This window comes from Nicotiana tomentosiformis, chromosome 8 (genome assembly GCF_000390325.3).
Source record: "Nicotiana tomentosiformis chromosome 8, ASM39032v3, whole genome shotgun sequence".
In the NCBI taxonomy this organism is placed as follows: Eukaryota; Viridiplantae; Streptophyta; class Magnoliopsida; order Solanales; family Solanaceae; genus Nicotiana; species Nicotiana tomentosiformis.
This window is the reverse complement of record NC_090819.1, coordinates 7,681,433-7,700,565: the sequence shown is the minus strand read 5'-3', so window position 1 is coordinate 7,700,565 and position 19,133 is coordinate 7,681,433. Positions and strand designations below refer to the sequence as shown.

General features: G+C 34.5%; 1 protein-coding gene across 1 annotated transcript; it reads left to right on the top strand.

Moving 5' to 3' along the window:
- The first annotated feature begins 1,746 nt into the window (after nucleotides 1–1,746).
- On the top strand, nucleotides 1,747–10,206 carry LOC104091037 (sodium/hydrogen exchanger 4). The gene is made up of 14 exons (XM_009596283.4): nucleotides 1,747–1,968; nucleotides 3,206–3,324; nucleotides 3,414–3,511; nucleotides 4,028–4,087; nucleotides 4,187–4,233; nucleotides 4,321–4,515; nucleotides 5,043–5,089; nucleotides 5,210–5,276; nucleotides 5,594–5,694; nucleotides 5,808–5,909; nucleotides 6,258–6,402; nucleotides 6,478–6,540; nucleotides 6,641–6,724; nucleotides 9,543–10,206. The coding sequence occupies exons 1-14, from the start codon at nucleotides 1,801–1,803 to the stop codon at nucleotides 9,825–9,827; spliced, it is 1,581 nt and encodes a 526-aa protein (XP_009594578.1). The 5' UTR covers nucleotides 1,747–1,800; the 3' UTR covers nucleotides 9,828–10,206.
- Nucleotides 10,207–19,133: the final 8,927 nt, after the last annotated feature.

Genomic DNA, 19,133 nt, shown 5'->3' with positions numbered 1-19,133 from the left:
GCTTTCAGGTTTTATATTGCTTGAAATTTTGCATATTATGGTTGCTTGCGACAGAGAGACTTCAGAAATTAGGTTTTTACACTCTTCATAAGGTGGGTAAAGTTAAATCCCCGTGCAGCGCACATGCATTCATGAGTTTGGCAATCCAAAGTGCTATGGAGCTTGAATTGTTGAAGTGCTGTTGCATCATAACATATTATAACACCACCAATTTGAGAAATGCAAATTCGGTAAATTATAATATATGACAATTAAAATGAGTGGCATGGTTCACTTGTTTTTTTTTTTCTTTTTTGTTAAATAAATCTTGTAATTGTTTTTTATAGCAGTTTTAAGTAAAGTTGGATGATAAGATGACCAAGAACTTAGTATCAGAATGTGCATGACAGGACATAAAGTCGCCTATATATGCAGAAATCCATCACCCAAACAATGTATTGTGACTTCAGTCGAAAGCCTGGAGCTCATCTATGTCCCAATCATATATATAAGCACTTTTATTATTGCTTACGTAATTGGAGGAAAAGGGAAAAAACATAAGAGTAGTATTTTTGATTTAGATTATTAAATATACAAAAGATTAGCAATGTGATCAAGACTTTGATTCAGCATACATATTGATTGGTAATTGCGCGTCATAAGTTCGAATTCTACTAAAGCAAGATTTAGAGTCTGTTTGGATGGGCTTAAAAGCTGGTTAGTTTTTAACTTGTGGAAGTGTTTGGCAACAAAAAAATGGACTTAAAAAAAGTTAAAATCTGCTTAAAAAAAGTCAAAACCAATAAGTTGGAAAACCCAACTTTTTCTAAATTGGCTTAAAAGCCATATTGCTTTGACCAATGATATTACATTCTTATCCCTTATAATTCTTCTTAATCCCGAAATTACCCCTAAGTAAAAACTCTACAACATACTATTTTATTCCCATTCTCCAATATTTGTCAATTTCTTGAAGTTCTTAACGTGAAGCAAACAATAGTTTTTTGGTCGTTGAATCCTTCCTTTTTTTTAATTGGTGCAACTATATTCTAAAATCAAATCATTCAATGAATTTACGCGTTACCCCTGAATTTGAAGTTATGAACGGAAAATATAATATTATGGTCATCATCTTCTTTATAATGTTAACAACTTTAAGGATATTTCAGTCATTTTAACAAGAAAAAGTGTTTACCAGCACTTGTTTACCAAACACTTCATCAGCTTGTTTTAAGTTTCAGCACTTTTATCAAAACACGTAACTGCTTATTTATAAAACAAGTTTCAGCACTTATAAAATACTTTTAAGCACTTAACTTAAAAGCCAAACGGGTCCTTAGTTACCGCTATATATATTGAAGAGCCTAAATTAGAAGAGAGTCGTTTCGAGTAAAAAGCGATTTTAATACAAAATGATATGGATTTACTATGGTTATCAAAGTAAAGTATATACTCTATTAATTAACTAAGATCTAGTACTAAAAATGTACGTGTGAATACATATCTTGGTAAAAGGTCAGACCATTTATCTACCAAATTTTAAAGGTATGTATAATCTTACTAGCAAAAGAGAAAAGAGCAAATGTAATTTTGCATTTAGAGTAAAAGACAACAAAGGTACAACAACGGAAAATAAAAAGTTTGACACTTGTGTAGTTGTGCATGATATTTCGTCCTATTGCAACGTGTCAACTGTTCCGGCGAGCACCGCAAATTTGTTCTACCTCTTAGTTTCTTCAGCAGCAGCAATTATATATATCTTCTTTTAACATGCAATAAATACTGTGTAATTAAAGGGACAGAGGAAAACTCAAATAGGAGATGGGAAAAATGGCACTGTTCGATTTTGTGATGGATTTTGGGAATAGCAGTCGTGAGCAAGTTGTTCCAATGACAGTTTTCGTGGCAATTTTGTGCCTATGTTTAGTGATTGGTCATTTACTTGAAGAAAATCGTTGGGTTAACGAGTCCATCACCGCCATTATCATTGTACATTCTTCTTCCTCTTCTTTCATTCTATATTATGTATGGACACAAAATTGGATATACTTTAAGACGTTAATTTGATTTATATTCGAGTGGTGGTATGAAACTTTACATTTAAGAGTTGAATAGTCAAATAACTTTGGCTGAAGGGAGTCGTGAAGGGAGTCGTGGAGCAATGGTGAAATTGTCTCCTTATGATTTATAGGTCACGATTCGAGAGCCGTGGAATTAGCTACTAAGTATGTCACGCCTCTTGGGTGCGGTGTTGTATTCTCGTGACCTATAAGTCACGAGTTCGAGCCGTGGAAATAGCCACTAACACAATAAGTTGTCTACATCACACCTACCTGGGATGCGGTCCTTTCCGAACTCTGCCTGAATGCCCGATGCACAAAGCATCGGGCTGCCCTGTCCTATTACTCTTTTCGTTCCAATTGATGTGATTTCTTTACTTTTTAGTCAGTTCCAAAAGTTTCTAAATTTGGATACAATGTAACTTAAAGTTTTCATTTTTATTGACAAGCTTTATATTATGGTCATGTTTTAAGATCACAAATTTTTATATTGATGGTACTAATATATTACTCTCTTTTCGTCTTCTTGAGCCGAGGGTTTTTCAGAAATAACCTTCGTACTCTCCATACTCTCCAGGTTAGGGATGGTCTGAGTACACTCTACCCTCCCCGGATCCACTGGGTCTGGAAACTCACTGGGTTGTTGTTGTTGTTGTTGTTGTTTAAGATCGCAAGTTTTAAAAGTCTTCTTTCTTTCTTTAGTCTAGTAGTTCAATGGAGTGAATGATACTCCATGGAGATAATGGGGAGTGAGTCTTAGGTGATTTCTTCCCTTTGCCTAATTGACAATATTACGCGATTCCTGTGCTGGTGGGAGATAGTATAGTATGTAGCCAGTGGAATATTTGAGCTACGCGGAAGCTAACTTGGACACCATCTTTAAAACGAATATTAAAAATTAATAATAATGTTAGTGAATTAGTGTTATTGGCACGGAGGGAATACTCCTTAGTCATATTCAACTAGGAGTCAATAGCAAATGGTGGTTCATTTACACATATCATTTTGAGGTAAACAGAATCAAACATAGTAAAAAACTGCATTGCTCCTTTTGATAGTTTCTCAGAATTATTTTATCTCTGATTTTTTTAATATTAGTTTACGGAATTATTTGCTTAGTTGTTGACTGGCTCTCGAGTGTAACAATCTTCTCCTCTGGTTCATAGGGTTGCATATCAGGGACAATAATACTTTTCATAAGCAAAGGAAAAAGTTCTCACATACTTAGATTTAATGAAGAGGTGTTCTTCATTTATTTACTTCCACCAATAATATTTAATGCAGGGTAAGAAGCTTTTTGTTAAATTATATTTCCATAAATCTCAAGCATTTTACATTTTAAAATGACATGTTGTCTGTTCATATCTTATCCAGATTCCAGGTGAAGAAGAAGCAGTTCTTCCACAACTTCTTAACGATTATGTCGTTTGGAGTTATTGGAGTTTTCATATCATCAAGTATTATCACAGCTGGTAATCTGTCATTCCTGGGCTTCTGATTTTGTCCCCTAATTTTTTCTTAAAAAGGTGGTGTCCAGGCTAGGCTAGCCTGTCCTTGTTCTGGGGCGGAGCTAGCATGCGAGATATGGGTTCGGCCATATTCAATAGCTTTGATCCAACCCTTGTAGTTGTCCTAAAAAATCCATTATAAATGTACAAATTATTAATTTATTATCCAATAACTTAAACGGAATACATTTTTGTATCCATAAAATTCAAATTCTGACTCCGCTTTTTAGCTTGTCCGCACCTCAACTTCCACCGGTGCCTGTAACTTCTCACCAGCACAGGTACTGGGTAACTAAGAAATAATCTAGTGTTTTTGTTTCCTGTGTTTTTGTTCATTGGGATTTGAATCTGAGACGGCATGGTTCTCCATCAATTCATTGACCACTAGGCTATACCCTTAGGTGCTAAAAAATAATAACACAATTTCTTGTTTGTCTTTTATCTAGTTCTTTAATTTACATTCATCTTCTATCGGTATAGGTAGCTGGTGGCTGTTTCCCAAGTTAAATTTCGATGGATTGAGTGTTCGCGACTACCTTGGTTTGGTCCTTTTTCTAGTTGAATTTCCACGCTTGCTTTTTCATTATTGATAGCAGCTATTTCACTGAGATATTAATATGTGTAACTGCTATGGTAAAGGTATTGGAGCAATATTTTCGTCGACGGATACTGTTTGTACGTTGCAGGTTAGTAATAATGGCATTTGAGGCCATTTGTCCTGTTTCATTGAAGTCAGCTAATTATATCTGTGCTGCTGCAAAATTCATGTGTAGGTTCTTCATCAAGACGAGACTCCGTTACTATACAGCCTTGTCTTTGGGGAAGGAGTAGTGAATGATGCTACATCAGTTGTTCTCTTCAATGCAGTGCAAAAGCTTGATGTTGATAGATTCAACGGCTGGTCGGCTGTCCATATCTTTCTAGATTTTCTGTACCTCTTCTCCACAAGCACTGCTCTTGGAGTTGCTGTCAGTTTTAAACTCTTTTGATCCCGTACTAAGTGGTAGAAATAGGGTTTAACTATTTCCTATTGAATTAAGGATTCAGTATGCGAAACTTACTCTTGTCCTTTCTATCTATTGAGGAGAGGAAAGCCATACCTTTCCATGGCAAAAACTTGGAAAAAAATGAAAATACTGTTTAAGTTGCGTTTAAAATATAGGATGGTGTAATTGATGAATTATTGTCGTCTAAGCAAATATACTACAAATTCACTATTAAGATGCCTATTTCATCCAGCATAAGATTGAGCTCAGTTTCAAGTTTAACAAACTTTTTGTGTTTCTCTGAGGATAATGAAAATCAAATACTATATTATTTTGGTTGATGATTGATGTCTTTCACATGATATTTTTACTCTTGATTAGTGAATCCTTTAGTAAGTTTATCCACCCAAATGCATAGTTCTTTATCTAAAATGTGTTTCGCTCCTTGGAAGTTGGAACACGTGCCACGAGCAAATAGCCTTACTGAGTATGTCCAATTCTTTTTGCAGGCTGGACTTCTAACATCGTACATTCTGAAGGGCTTATACTTTGGAAGGTAAAATATTTGTTTGGTGTTTCTGTCGGCATATATAAAAGCTTGGATTCTACGTCATCCTATAAATTCTAAATGTAAATGATATGCAAAATCAAGAGTTAGCTGTTTATATCTTTGCAGGCATTCTTCCGTTCGTGAAATATCTCTCATGCTTTTGATGGCATATCTGTCCTACATGTTGGCTGAGGTATAGCAATTTCTTGCACTCAATTTTCAATTTTGCTGTAGTCTGTCAACTTCGTCACAACCCCCCCCCCCCAATTTTTTTTTCAGTCCCCTCTTTTTGCGATCATCTAGTGATAAATCAATTTTAATTAGCACGTTTTCTACGTAAGGTGTGATCTAAGTCATGGTATGTTATTCAATCTTTGTGGGCAAAGCAAGCGTCTAAGAGTTGCTGATCTGTTCCTTTGCATGTTTATTTTCATATTTTCAGTTCCCGTGTAAAATTCATATTTTATAAGTTTTCTCATGGTATTTACAGCGTGATTATGTTGTTTAAAGCTTTTCAGCCTCAGTGGGATTTTGACCGTCTTCTTTTCCGGAATTTTGATGTCTCACTATGCATGGCATAATGTGACTGATAGTTCAAGAATCACTACGAGGTATGCAATGAAGGTGTCATTTATATATTTTCTACCATGTCGAGGTTATCGTGTAATGCACTTGTAAAAAAGTATGATTATGTACTGAGATGCTGCATAATTTTGGAGCGCAGGCATGCATTTGAAGCTATGTCTTTCATTGCTGAAACGTTCATATTTTTATACGTGGGGATGGACGCACTGGACATTGAGAAGTGGAAAATGAGCAAACAAAGGTGAGATATCCCCTCAATTTTTAAGTCATTCAGCTATTATGCGTTTATATTAGGGGTTATCAATTCATCTTTGAACTTGGGTTGCGGCATCTTTGAAACTGTGAAGGTTTCTCAACTCGTTTACGATGCTTGCATCCAATAGCTATTTCACTAATGCATAACTTCTTGTGACCTTCAATTTATTGGGATAGCTGATAAAGACATAAAATGTTTCTAGAAAGTGAGTGGATTATCAAATTGGTGACTTGAATAAAGATGTTGGATACCATTCCGTTTGCCTACGTTCATTTCAGTTGTATACTTGGGTTCGCTTCTGAATGTTTAACTACTACTTATTCATGCTGGCAGTGTTTGGACTTCAATGGGAATATATGGCACCGTGCTCATGTTGATAGCTGTCGGGCGTGCTGCTTTTGTGTTCCCTCTCTCTGCTCTTTCCAATTTCATGAACCGAAATGCTACAAGAGCACCCTCAATATCGTTCGAGCATCAGGTCTCATTCAAGTTATTACTCGAAATAATAATGTTGTTAACATGCGCGCTTATGTTGTGTGCTATTTATTATCAGATAGTAATTTGGTGGGCTGGCCTTATGAGAGGCGCTGTCTCTATTGCCTTGGCATTCAAGCAGGTACTTTAGCGTACATACGGATCTTAGTTTTGTTAATGAAGTGGATCGAGTATCTTCGAATATGTCTGATTAATTTTGAACCTATAAACTTTTAATGCAGTTCACTTACTCTGGTGTTGCAGTTGACCCAGTACATGCCGTAATGGTTACCACTACAATAATCGTTGTGCTCTTCAGTACACTAGTAAGTTTATGCCAATCGGATAAGATAAAGAACATTGACTTCAGATATGGAAAAATCTATTATTTTTTGTTGTTGATATTTGTGGTTCTTAGAGGTGGCAAAATTAACTCATCTCGCAACATCCCACGCAACCCATCCAAGCTTAAATGGGTTTGGGTTAATACTCGTTTATTGACGTGACCTGACGGGTTGAACCCGAAACAGCCCTTCATCGAACTATTGGGTAAAAGCACGTCAAAATGCAACACAAACCCAAATATACAAAATCGAATTTGGAGATCCCGAAATATGTAAATTTGGAAGTACTTTAGCTAATCATTTAAGAAATATACATTAGTTTTCACATTTTCCAAAAAGAAAAAGAAAAAGGGAAATGAGGTCGGTTATGTTGGGTGAGTTAAGTTATGACCAGTTATTTGACCCATCTTGGGCCAACTCATATTGCCTCAAGCAAACTTTGGGTTGGTCGGGTCATGAATCACTCGCTAGCCCATTGTTTTACATTATATCTTGTAACCAAAAATAAATAACATATGCTAACCAACAATTAGTTTTTGAGCGGCCCTTTGTCCCTTCTTCACTCTCCAGTCCTTCATGTAAAACTCAACAAAAACTAATCTCTGCCTCCTAAAATGTGGAATCTAAATGTTAAGACTCGCAAGCAGTTGGCGAACTAAAAATCCAAATAGGTTTTTCTCTGAAGGGGTAAAAGTTTGCTCCTTTCAACGTTTGTGAGAAACTCTTTTCTCTGTTCAGTTCGTTGTTGGTTTTTTCTTCTCCTCTTTTTATTGAGGTATTTTTTCAATTTCGCTAGTTGAATAAGTAGTCTTTCTTTGTTTTTCATGGGTCCCTGTCGTTTTTTTTACTGGATTAATGACATATCTACGTATTTTGTACTTAATTCTTTGGGTTTGGCTCATGATATGGTGGTTTCTTATCTTGGCCATGTGGGTTTTGAATAAAAGAAAGTTTGTGTTTGGTCTGTTGGTTGTGCTTGAACTTGGGTGTTACGAACAATGATGGTAAGGAAATATTTTTTAAATCTGGAAATGAAATAAATTTTATGTTTTAAATTGGGATTAATTCGTCTTTTGAAATGTTTTTGTTCCGAAAATATTCTTTCTTTTAAATCTCCAAACAAAGGAAAGCATTTCACTATCAATACCTAACATAGAAAAATCAAAGGACCTAGAAATCTTCCTCATGGGCGAATGTTGATCACTATCAACACCTACAAATCTCTCTCTCTTTTTTTTGCTCACTGAAAATGACCCAAAGAATAAAACATTCTCATGGTTAAAATTGTATAATCAATGTATATATATTGTATAGTTAGTGTATACTTTATAAAAACTCAAAGTGTATATAGATACATAAATTATACAAAAGAAATACTAAATATGAATTTATTGTACATGAGATAAACTAATTATACATATCATATACAAAGACCTTTAGAATCCATAGAAGATAGCAACAATAACCACCTGCACAAATGCACTTCACCCTTCACTTCTTCACAACACATAAATTCATCCCAAAAGAATCATGGAGTTCCAACCTAGAATCACTGAGTTCCAACCTCCAAAATGGCTACCAAAATACCATTAAACGGCCAACAACATTTACATTGTATAAATAATGTATATAAATTGTATAACCGTACATATACACCTATTATATAACATATATACATTTGGGATGTTGCTGCAAAGAAGTCGGGGCCATGAATATACACTAACGATACATTAGGGATACACTAAAATATAGAGGATACACTTTATATACAAAATTTATACAACGTAATAATATATATACAAATTTTATACATTTTATAACAGTTTATATATAATTTTTATAATATACACTGAAAAATACAGGATACACTTTATATACAAAATTTATACAATGTAATAGTGTATATAGAATTTTTATACATTGTAAAACAGTCTGTATACAATTTTCATAATAACATTATTATATATAATGTAATTATATACATATAACAGTGCATATACAACTTTTATACACTGTGTATATAAAAATTTTATATGAAATTACATTGTATCTTCCAAACACCATTAAAATTTTAACTCACCACCAATCAAAGGATCTGTATTTATAAAATATCACCCGATAAAGAAGATGATGAAGAAGAAGTAATCACATAAACAAAAATAAGAAGAACAAGCAAGCATTTGTACATATTAAGAAGAAGAAGCAAAATTATTGCGTTTCTCCATTTTTTTTTAAGTAGAAACTCAAAATTAGAAAATGAATCAATAAGAAAAGAAATGAATATAAGGAAGGGGGATGATGCTAAATGAATTGAGCTAGTGGAAAAATTCATGTCCAGATTTATACAAGCATCTTTGTAAAAGTCACTTGTTAACTACTAAGTAACAATATATATATATATATATATATATATATATATATATATATATATATATATGCAAATGGAAGAGAGAAAAGTAAAGTGTGTGGGGGAAAAGGAAAAGTTATGGGGAAGACGTAGAAAGAGAAAGTACATCGGGAAGGGAACTATACCTTGGGTAGAGAAAAATCAGGCGGGGGAGGGGGGTTCAAGAGGAGAAAAATCTATGCAATGAGAAAAGTGGTTACAATTTATCAATAAATTGGGCCTAAAGGCTATTCCGGATGCATGTGGGAAAACATAGGCTAATAAAATTTTCTCTATTAATTTGACCGTTTTAACTTGCAATTTGCCACCTCTCGTGGTACTTGTGGAAATTGAAATCTAGTACTTCCTTTATTTGCTTTGAGTATATAAAAGAACTCATTGCTTCCATTGCAGGTTTTTGGCTTCTTAACAAAACCACTTATTAACTATCTACTTCCACATCATGACCATACAAGGAGGAGTATAGACAGAGAACCAACTATCTCAAAAGATAGGCTTCCTTTGCTTTCATTTGAAGAATCTGCCACAACTAACCTTTTACGTGCGAAAGATAGCTTGTCGATGCTGTTTGAGAGACCTGTATATACAATACATTCCTATTGGAGGAGGTTCGATGACACTTACATGAGGCCAATATTTGGTGGGGCGCGTAGAAATGAGTCCTCGGGGTCGGGATAGAAGCTAAGCTAAGCCGCAGTCGGTGACAAACCTTAGTCGTTTGCTGAGGAAGTGACAGTAAGGGATGATACCCTCATTGGCGATTTGACATTCTAACACCTAATCTGAGGTTCTGTGCTCAAGGTGTGCACTTATTTTGACAAGTTAATCTAAGTTTGGGAATTTGGAGCTCTTGTTTTCTCAACTCTTTTTCATGAAGTGGAAAAAGGGAAGGTAAATTTGCATGGGAAGAAATTTTAAGTAGGACTAGGAGGATTTTCTCTCTTTATAAAAGCTATCTTAGGGGAAAATGTCTATTAACCTTGTCTTTGTAATTGTTTATGTGTTTGTTTTGTGAATGATGTATGCCGTTTTAGATGAGGAACATTATATTTTGGTTTATTTTCGTAAAAACATAGTTTCTTGAAGATATTATTCTGCTCTTTTTTCCAAAATCTTACTATATATTTAGACAGATACGTGTATCGAATTTTTTTCATCTTTTGTTGGCCTGCTCTATGGTGTCAAATTAACCAAAAATAGTATATAATCGCACATTAAGAGGGTCGCGTATTGTCTAAGTTAATCAAAGAGAAGGACTATGATTCATGATAAATTCGGCTTATGAAAAAATTTAAGAATTTTATTTAGCCAAATTTCTAATGTACCAAAAATAAATGACGAGTCATCTTGGACAATATCCAAATTTATCCATCAATAGCTTTAGCAAATTGAATTACAAGAAAAATCTCCCAAGAACTCTATTTTCTTTGTTTGATATTTATGTATATTATTTTCTGCACAAATTTGGCACACTTTTTCTTTATTGGATTTTTTTTTCTGATTTGGTTTTTGGTCTTGTAGTCAAACAAAATTGTAAGACAAGGAACAAACAAATGAAAGAAATGGTTTTGAGTATGTTTAGCTCCAATTAAACCCAAAATTTTACTTGAACTAGATCATGTTTAGGGGTTTACATGGATCAGGTTGGTTCGAATTTTTCAATTACCAAACCAAACTAATGGTGTCGGGTTTTAAATTTATAAACTAAACCAAACCAATAAAGTCGGGTTTTTCAATCTCGGGTTTCTCGGGTATTTCGTTTTTTAGGGTTATTTTCGGGTAAAGTCTTAATAGCACAAAATATGTAACTTATGCTCCAAATATTTATTTTAGTCCTAGTAGGATACAACTATATAATGTATTTTCCAAGAAAATAAAATAATAATATGAGATGAGTCATAACATTGTACTAAAATATTCAATAACATAGATAATAAAATCGCACAAAGAAAATATTACTAATTAATACACCATAATAAAAATTAACATAATCTAAAAATACTATATATGTCGTGCTAAAATAAGTACAACTAATAAATATTAATTACACAACTAAGCATAAAAAAAGATCGGAAAAGGGCCTAAAATGCCCCTTTACTATATGAAATAGGAAAGGCTAGCCCTCTGTTAAAAGTTGGTCTCTATTCTGCCCTTGCCGTCAACAAATGGGCTCGTATATGCCCTCCATAACTAACGGGAGACTCATAAAGCCTCGTGGAATATATGCGAGGGCAAGTTAGACCTAGTTCGAATTATACAGGGGCATATATGAGTTAGTTATAATAGTCATTTCTCAAACACTTCACAACTCCACATCAGTTTACTTAGACACATATTTGACAACACCAAACTAATTATCATAGCAAATAAACTCAGTGATAGACACAACAAATGAACGGCAATGACTTCATTAAATCCTTGTACAAAAACATAATGCTTCATTTCATAATAAAAGACAATAATTAAGCCACAATAACACTAACATTACATATCATTTTCCACGGATCCAGAGAACATAACAAAACATCCTAATATCACACACATGAAAATTTATATCTTCTTCCGAAATTTAGCATCAAACACAACTGAGTACTCTAAATCGGTCACTTTCTTCATTAGAACATTTCTTTCCAATTCCAAGGCTTTTATTTCTCCATGATCGACGAGCATCATAACATTCTCAAGATCAAACTTTCCTTTGGAGAGCATTTATTTCACGGATTAGAGCTTCTTTTTCCTTCTTTAAACTGCATATGAGATTTGAAACTCTAGGAGGAAGCTCTTCATCTTGCCATTTCCAAATATTTTTCATCCAAAAAATCAAAAATAAATAAAATAAATTTACAAGCAAATCAGAATAATTAAAAGAACCCATCAAAAAAATTACTTACCTCATGCTTCGGGCATTTGAAAAACCTTCTTCCAGCATTTAAATGAGTCCATGCCATGAAATAATTGACAGCAAGTCCACAACGACACCTCTTATTCGACCCCTTTGAGCTACTACAACATTCCGGGTCTTTTGTTATGATTCGACCCCTTTGAGCTACTAGAACATTCCGGGTCTTTTGTTATGATTCCACCCCTTTGAGCTACTAGGATTTAATGAAGTCATTGCTGTTCATTTGAATGTTTGTGTCTATGACATAGTTTATTTGTTGTGATAATTAGTTTGGTGTTGTCAATTAAGTGTATAAGTAAACTAATATGGAGTTGTGAAGTGTTTGAGAAATGACTATTATAACCGACTCATATATGTCCCTGTACAATTCAAACTAGGTCTAACTTGCCCTCACATATATTCCACGTGGCTTTATGAGTCTCCCGTTAGTGATGGAGGGCATATATGAGCCCATTTGTTGACAGTAAGGGCAGAATAGAGACCAACTTTTAACGGAGGGCTAGGCTGTCCCATTTCATATAGTAAAGGGGCATTTTAGGCCCTTTTCCGAAAAAAGATAAACTAGGTTATACATTTTCATTATAAATCAATGCAAAACTAAAAAATAGATATCCAACACTATTGCTATTCATAGTGTTTAATTGAATTTTCTTTATTAGTATTAGTATTGATTTGAACTTTATTTGACTTACTACCTTTATGGGCTATAAAATTTATTGGACCATTCAAAAATATTAAGTCCAAACTTTAAACAATCTTTTAAAGATAGAATTGTGAACAAGTTTAAGAAATATTTATAAATTATATTACAATAAATATTTATATGCATAAAATATTTTTTAAAATTGTATAAATGTAATGTCGGGTTGGTTTGATTTCGGTTTGACTTCTTTTAGTTAAAACCAAACCAAACCAATTATGGTCGAGTTTTTTTTTTCCAACACTAAACCAAATCAAACCAAACCACAATCATTTTTTTTTCCTCGGTTTGACTCAAATTATCGAGTTGGTGCGGTTTATCGATTTTCTTTGTAAACCCCTAATCATGATACATCTATTAACTTAACATATTTTAAAATATGTTCATTTAACTTAGTTCAACCATTTGGATAGAGGGATAGACAGTAAAAATCAATCAGCTTCTAATATTTATACCAATTCTAAAATATATATATTTATACTAATATTGACATAATGTTTACACACTTATATTATAACTAGTATCTATGAACGTGCGTTGCACGTTAATGATGGCACGTGGTGATTTAAATACTTATTTAAATGAAGCAATAATAAAATTTAATTAATGAGAGAAATTTTATGTATAATAATACAACAATCGTCTAAATGCCAAAAATATTATTATATTAGCATAATACATGAATTTAAAATAAAAGGACATCATCAAAACTTACACCAATGATCAATTTTATGATCAATTTTGTCATGTTAGTTGGATAATTTTGTATTATAGTTTAAAAATATTTAATGTGATGGTATCTTAACGAACACTTCTTTGTGGACAATATTTTTTTGTGTATGTTTCCTCCTAATGCTTGGTTGCTCTGCCTTAGGTTTCATACTTGTTGTCGATATTGATATTCCTCTTGAAAATGCAACATATAGTTGTTTGTGCAAGAAAACATATTGCGATAAATATAGTCTAATATTTAGGATGTTTGTCCTCGTGCTTTATTTATTATAATTGCAAAATATAAAATAGTCCAATATTTAGGATGTTTGTTCTTGTACTTTATTTATTATATTTGCAAAACATAAACATACTAAAAATTATTTTCACACAAATTTAAAAGGATATTCCTTAGTTTCGGAAGACGAAAGTTGAATTTAGGGATAAGAATATACTTAGAAGTACATTGATCAGTATCATAATTTTTGCATGTATGACATTATTGTCAAAACTTCTATATACTATCTATGTGCTATTACATAAGGTATTCGGCGTATCTAAGTTTTTCAGTAGCATGACAGGCATATTTTTCTTCAAAATCAAGTTATATACAATGGAATATCAATTTTAACTTGGTCTACTATATAAACAGTGACACTAACATACGTAAAAAATAATAAACTTGACAACAAACATGTATGGTGGAAGGCCATTTAGTATTAAAGTATTTACGGGAAGTTCATTAGGGGATATGGCCTTATTAGTAGACCACTCACTGACTTACTCAAGAAGGATGGTTTTTAATGGAATGCTAAGGCTGCAGATGTATTTGCAGCATTGAAGTTAGCTCTTACTTCTACTCCAGTGTTAGCATTACCTAACTATACACTTTCATTTGTAGTTGAAACATATGCTAGTGGAACAGGCATTGGTGTTGTTCTTATGCAAGATGACCACCCTATAGCTTTCATTAGCAAAGGGTTAGCTCCTAGACATATGGCTTTGTCTGTGTATGAAAAGGAGGTGTTGGCTTTGGTGTTTGCAATTACCAAATGGTCTCACTATCTTTTAGGCCAACATTTTATTATGAAGACCGATCAAAAAGCCCTTAAGTACCTCTTGGAGCAGAAGTTACATACTGACTTGCAGATTAGATGGTTGGCTAAATTGTTACCCTTTGACTTTGAATCTAGTATAAGAAGGGCAAGAAGAATGTGGATGCTGATTCTTTGTCAAAAATGTCAGAAGCTTAACTTAGTCACGTAGCTAATTTCTAAGTCCCCGGCAACGGCGCCAAAAACTTGTTGCGACCAAACACACTCACGCAAGTATACGCGGTCGTCAAGTAATAAAGTGACTCAAAGTCGGATGTCGAACCCACGAGGACTTATGATTAGCTATTAACTAAATTAGCCTATCTTAATTATCTAAATAAGAATTAAATCTAAAAATATTTTATTCTAACTAATTAAATAAGAAAAATATAAATAATAAACTTTGAACAGAGGAAGAGCAGATTTTAATGATATCAATGTAATGAAAACGATCTAGGGTTATGGTCTATCTAACAATCCTATTGTATTCTTCAATTGAATTGACCGACTAATTTATCTAGCTTATTGGTTGACAGGGTTAATATTGCTCATAAGAATCTATCGAGTTCTTACTCGCCTATTCAAGCTAACCTAACGCCTATATGTCTATGGAGTTAGAATCAACAAGAACGCATTTATAATTCCTGTAAATCAACCAAGCAAGGTAATTAGGTATATGTCTATCCTAACCACGAATCCGTTCCCCGATGCCCGAGTTCAAGAACTTGCCCTACTCAATCCTATATGCAATATAGAATTCCCACTTTCGAGTTCAATTCTAGATTCGTAGATAATATTCAATTGGTGATCAAGCAATTAAATAATTAAGCGCAAGATTGAATAAATAAACTAATATGATAAATCAAGAAGTCAAAATCAATATCCGAATAACAATAGTCATGAAAGAACCACAACCCTAGAACGTGAAGTTTAGCTCCACATAGACATGGTAGCCAAACAACAAATCATACAAAGAAACATAAAAATTACTAAGTTTGGTGGGAGAAAGATGAAACTTGATGAATTCCGGCCTTCACGGCTTTTTCCTGGTTTTTTTTCTCTTCCCAATATGTTAGATAACCTAAAAGAGGCGTTTTTAGCTTATATATTGCGTACAAAAGTCGTGGGCCAAAGCTCTCCTATTCCTAGTCCAATTCGGCTTCAGGGATTGATGCTAAGGTGGATGCGACGCATCCACCTTGTCCTCCATTTCAATTTTTGCCTGCGAAGGCGGATGCGACGCATCCACCTTGTCCTCTATTTCTCAGCTTCGCATGCGATGGTGGACGCGACGCATCCAGCTTCACTTCTACTTCCCAGTTTCGCACGCGATGGCGGACGCGATGGCACAACTTCACTGCTAAGGTTGCATGCAGGATGATGTTTTCCTAGGTTGGATGCGACGCATCCAACCCTTCTTCCTCTAGCTAAACCACCTTTTCTTCATATTTTGCACTCCGAACACCTTAAATCGTCACACATAACTTAATTAGTCATCAAACCAATAATTACACCATGTTGGGTGTTTTAAAGATTAAATAACATCAAAAAGTGGTTAAAGCATGGGCAAAGTAACATCAACACATATCGAAATATGCCAAACATCACTACCCCACACTTAAACCTTTGTTCGTCCTCGAACAAACCATCATATAGTAGACGAAACAAAATTAAACTCTTATCGTTCAAAGCACACTGCACCTATGACCGTGGTTATTTGCTACAATTAGGCTCTAGACTATGCATCAACACACTTCCCTTTTCTTATGCCCTTCTTTAAACATATTCGAACAAAGACAACATGCTCACAACAATCCTAACCTCAAAAACCGACTCAATGTCACAATGCACTCATGGCTTGAACAACCAACATCATAGAGAAGTCTAATAACGTTACCTATCCCTCGTGAAACCATGTGCCCTCACAACAAAAGCAAAGAGAGTAGAATCAATCCACACATTCGAATCTCATGCTCACAAAGAAAATCGCTCACTCTCACAAAAGAAGTCGCATGCATGCAGTTGGTACCATAGGCTTGCCCTTAATGTAAATCTCTACTAATGTAAGCTCGCTCGATCTAAAATCAATTAGGACTTTTTTCATGGTTGTAATGTGGGCTAAGGGACGGGTAGGATATATTTTAGGAATAGTGACTCAACTTCCTAAGCACTTTAACACATCATCAAATAACTTAAGCGCAAATTCTTCAACACCACTTCAATTTCACAAATAATATCACCCCAACAATATTTCCTCTTTCTTTAAGCACTACTTTAATTCATACCCACTAGCAAGAACAAGACAACAATTTATTCATTTATATTTTTCTTTCTTTCAATTTCCGCTAGTGGTGTATTATTTTACAAAATAAGTGCACCCTTCTTTCTTTCATTGGTTCCACTCAAAAGTCACCCCACACTTAGTCCCTTCTTACTTCTTTTAGCGCTCATCTAACACTTAAAGTGCTTTAAGAGGTAAAAGGATCAAAACAATGTCAATTAAGAATAAAAAGGGTATAGGCTTGTAATGTGGGTACCAAATAAAAGGTCTACAGGCTCAAAAGGGTTAACTAGGGATAGATTTTATTTGTGATAAGCAATAAGCTCAAAAAGATCAAAGAAAGCCTAAAATCATTTTTCAAACCGAGCATCACCTAAAATTTCGCTTCAATTCACATACCGGGCAAGTTCTAGACACAAGTACACTACATGGACTACACAAAAACCTCACCACACCATGGCACATGACTCATTAAGGACGGTTACATTCCGACTCTCAAACAATGCAAGTATTCACGGAGCAACGAGATATTAAGCATTAAGCGCAAAGTGAACACAAGTCAAGAAAATGAGAAATAGGCTGCAACAAAACATGCTATCCGTTTTAACAAGGCATCATCAATAATTTCAGAGTGAGAAGGGAAGATATTACATATGTAAACGCTTAAATATGCCAGTATCAACCAAGTCAAGGTCACCTAGGTTCATCATTCTTCCTCCTTTTATTCCCTACATTCCTACTCTACTCTAAAAAGAAAACAAAATTACCCGGTTCAAACTACATCCCATGGAAAAGAACCGAGGCACAAAGAAAAACCACAGGGGATTATTACTACCTAAAGAAAGCTAAAAGATATATTTTGAATTTTTTTGTTTAGACTTTAATCCCTCAAGAAAACTGTCTAGGAGATCAATCGTCGGGAAAAGTCCAATTTTTCTACTTTTTCGTTCTTTTTTTTTTTCTTCACAAAAGCTACTACACTTAAGAATGAGTACTACAACTAAGCTAAAATAGCACAGAAACTCATCCAAACGATCTCCTCACCCCACACTTAAAATTTTGCAATGTCCTCAATGCACATTATAAATAATAAGAGGGTAAACGAGACTCCCTGGTAGGCCAAAGGCCGAAGCAATAGCGGCTCACGAGGTACTCAGACTTCCCCCAGGCATCGTCCTTTGTGTGGGCACCCCACACTTAGTCCTCACCATCTAGCTCGCTTTTGCACTCTTCTAATGGCTTTGCTTCCTATGCTCATAATCCTACAAAACAAAAATAAATACTACAAAATAATAAAAATAAAATAAAATAAAAAGTAAACAAAAATAAAAGAAAGCAGTAACGCTGGGTTGCCTCCCAACAAGCGCCTGATTTAACGTAGCGGCACGACGTGAACCACTTTTTGCCTCCACCTCGAACTTATGAATTGAGCCCCTAATTGGCTTCAAGCTTTCTATTATGCTCCCAAGGCGGTGAGACAAATTTAATTGGGCCAAGCAACCAATATCGCGTTTTACACTTCTTGGCCTTCGGATGAGGTATGTAATTTTGTCTCTCTGGCACGACAAATTCAAGAATGTAAGCACCCCGTTCCTCATCCATTGGCTCCTCCAAAGGCTCAGATGACTCGATTTCCACGTCATCATCCAAACACAATTTTGAAAAATGTATGGAATGGGGACCAATACACCCTAACTTTAGAATTGTATTACTCTTTACATCCTCATATGTACAAACACTAGAGTCTTCACATATAATATTATTTACTTCCTCACATGACTCTAGAGTGCTTTCCTCGACATGGACATCATCAATACAAGTATGGACGAATGATTTACTCTCTCTTTTAGCTCCTCAATTTGGCGTATAAGCTCCTTTTCAGCTTCACACAACTCAGAACTATTTTGTTGGGCGTTAGACGCATCAACCTTTGCAATTAATTTAGCTCCCAAGTCGTGAATATCAGTGCCAAAATTTTCAATCTCCTGTCCCAGTTCAGCTCTTCCTTCTATAAAGTGTCTCGTCCTATCAGTAATTTCCTCACGTTGAGCCTCATATATTTCTAACTTTTCAGCTTGTTCCACTAGCCATGTTTGGCTCAAAATCTCCACTTTTTCAAAATTTTCCTTTTCTTGAAACTCGCTCTCTTCATTCAATTCTTCCATATTAGCCTTCATTCTTGTGATTGTTGCCGTCATTCTTTTCATATCTTTTTTGAGTTCATCATGTTGCTCTGCTACTTGCCTCATAATATACCTAATATATGCATCATGTTCCATATCCTGCACTTCATTGC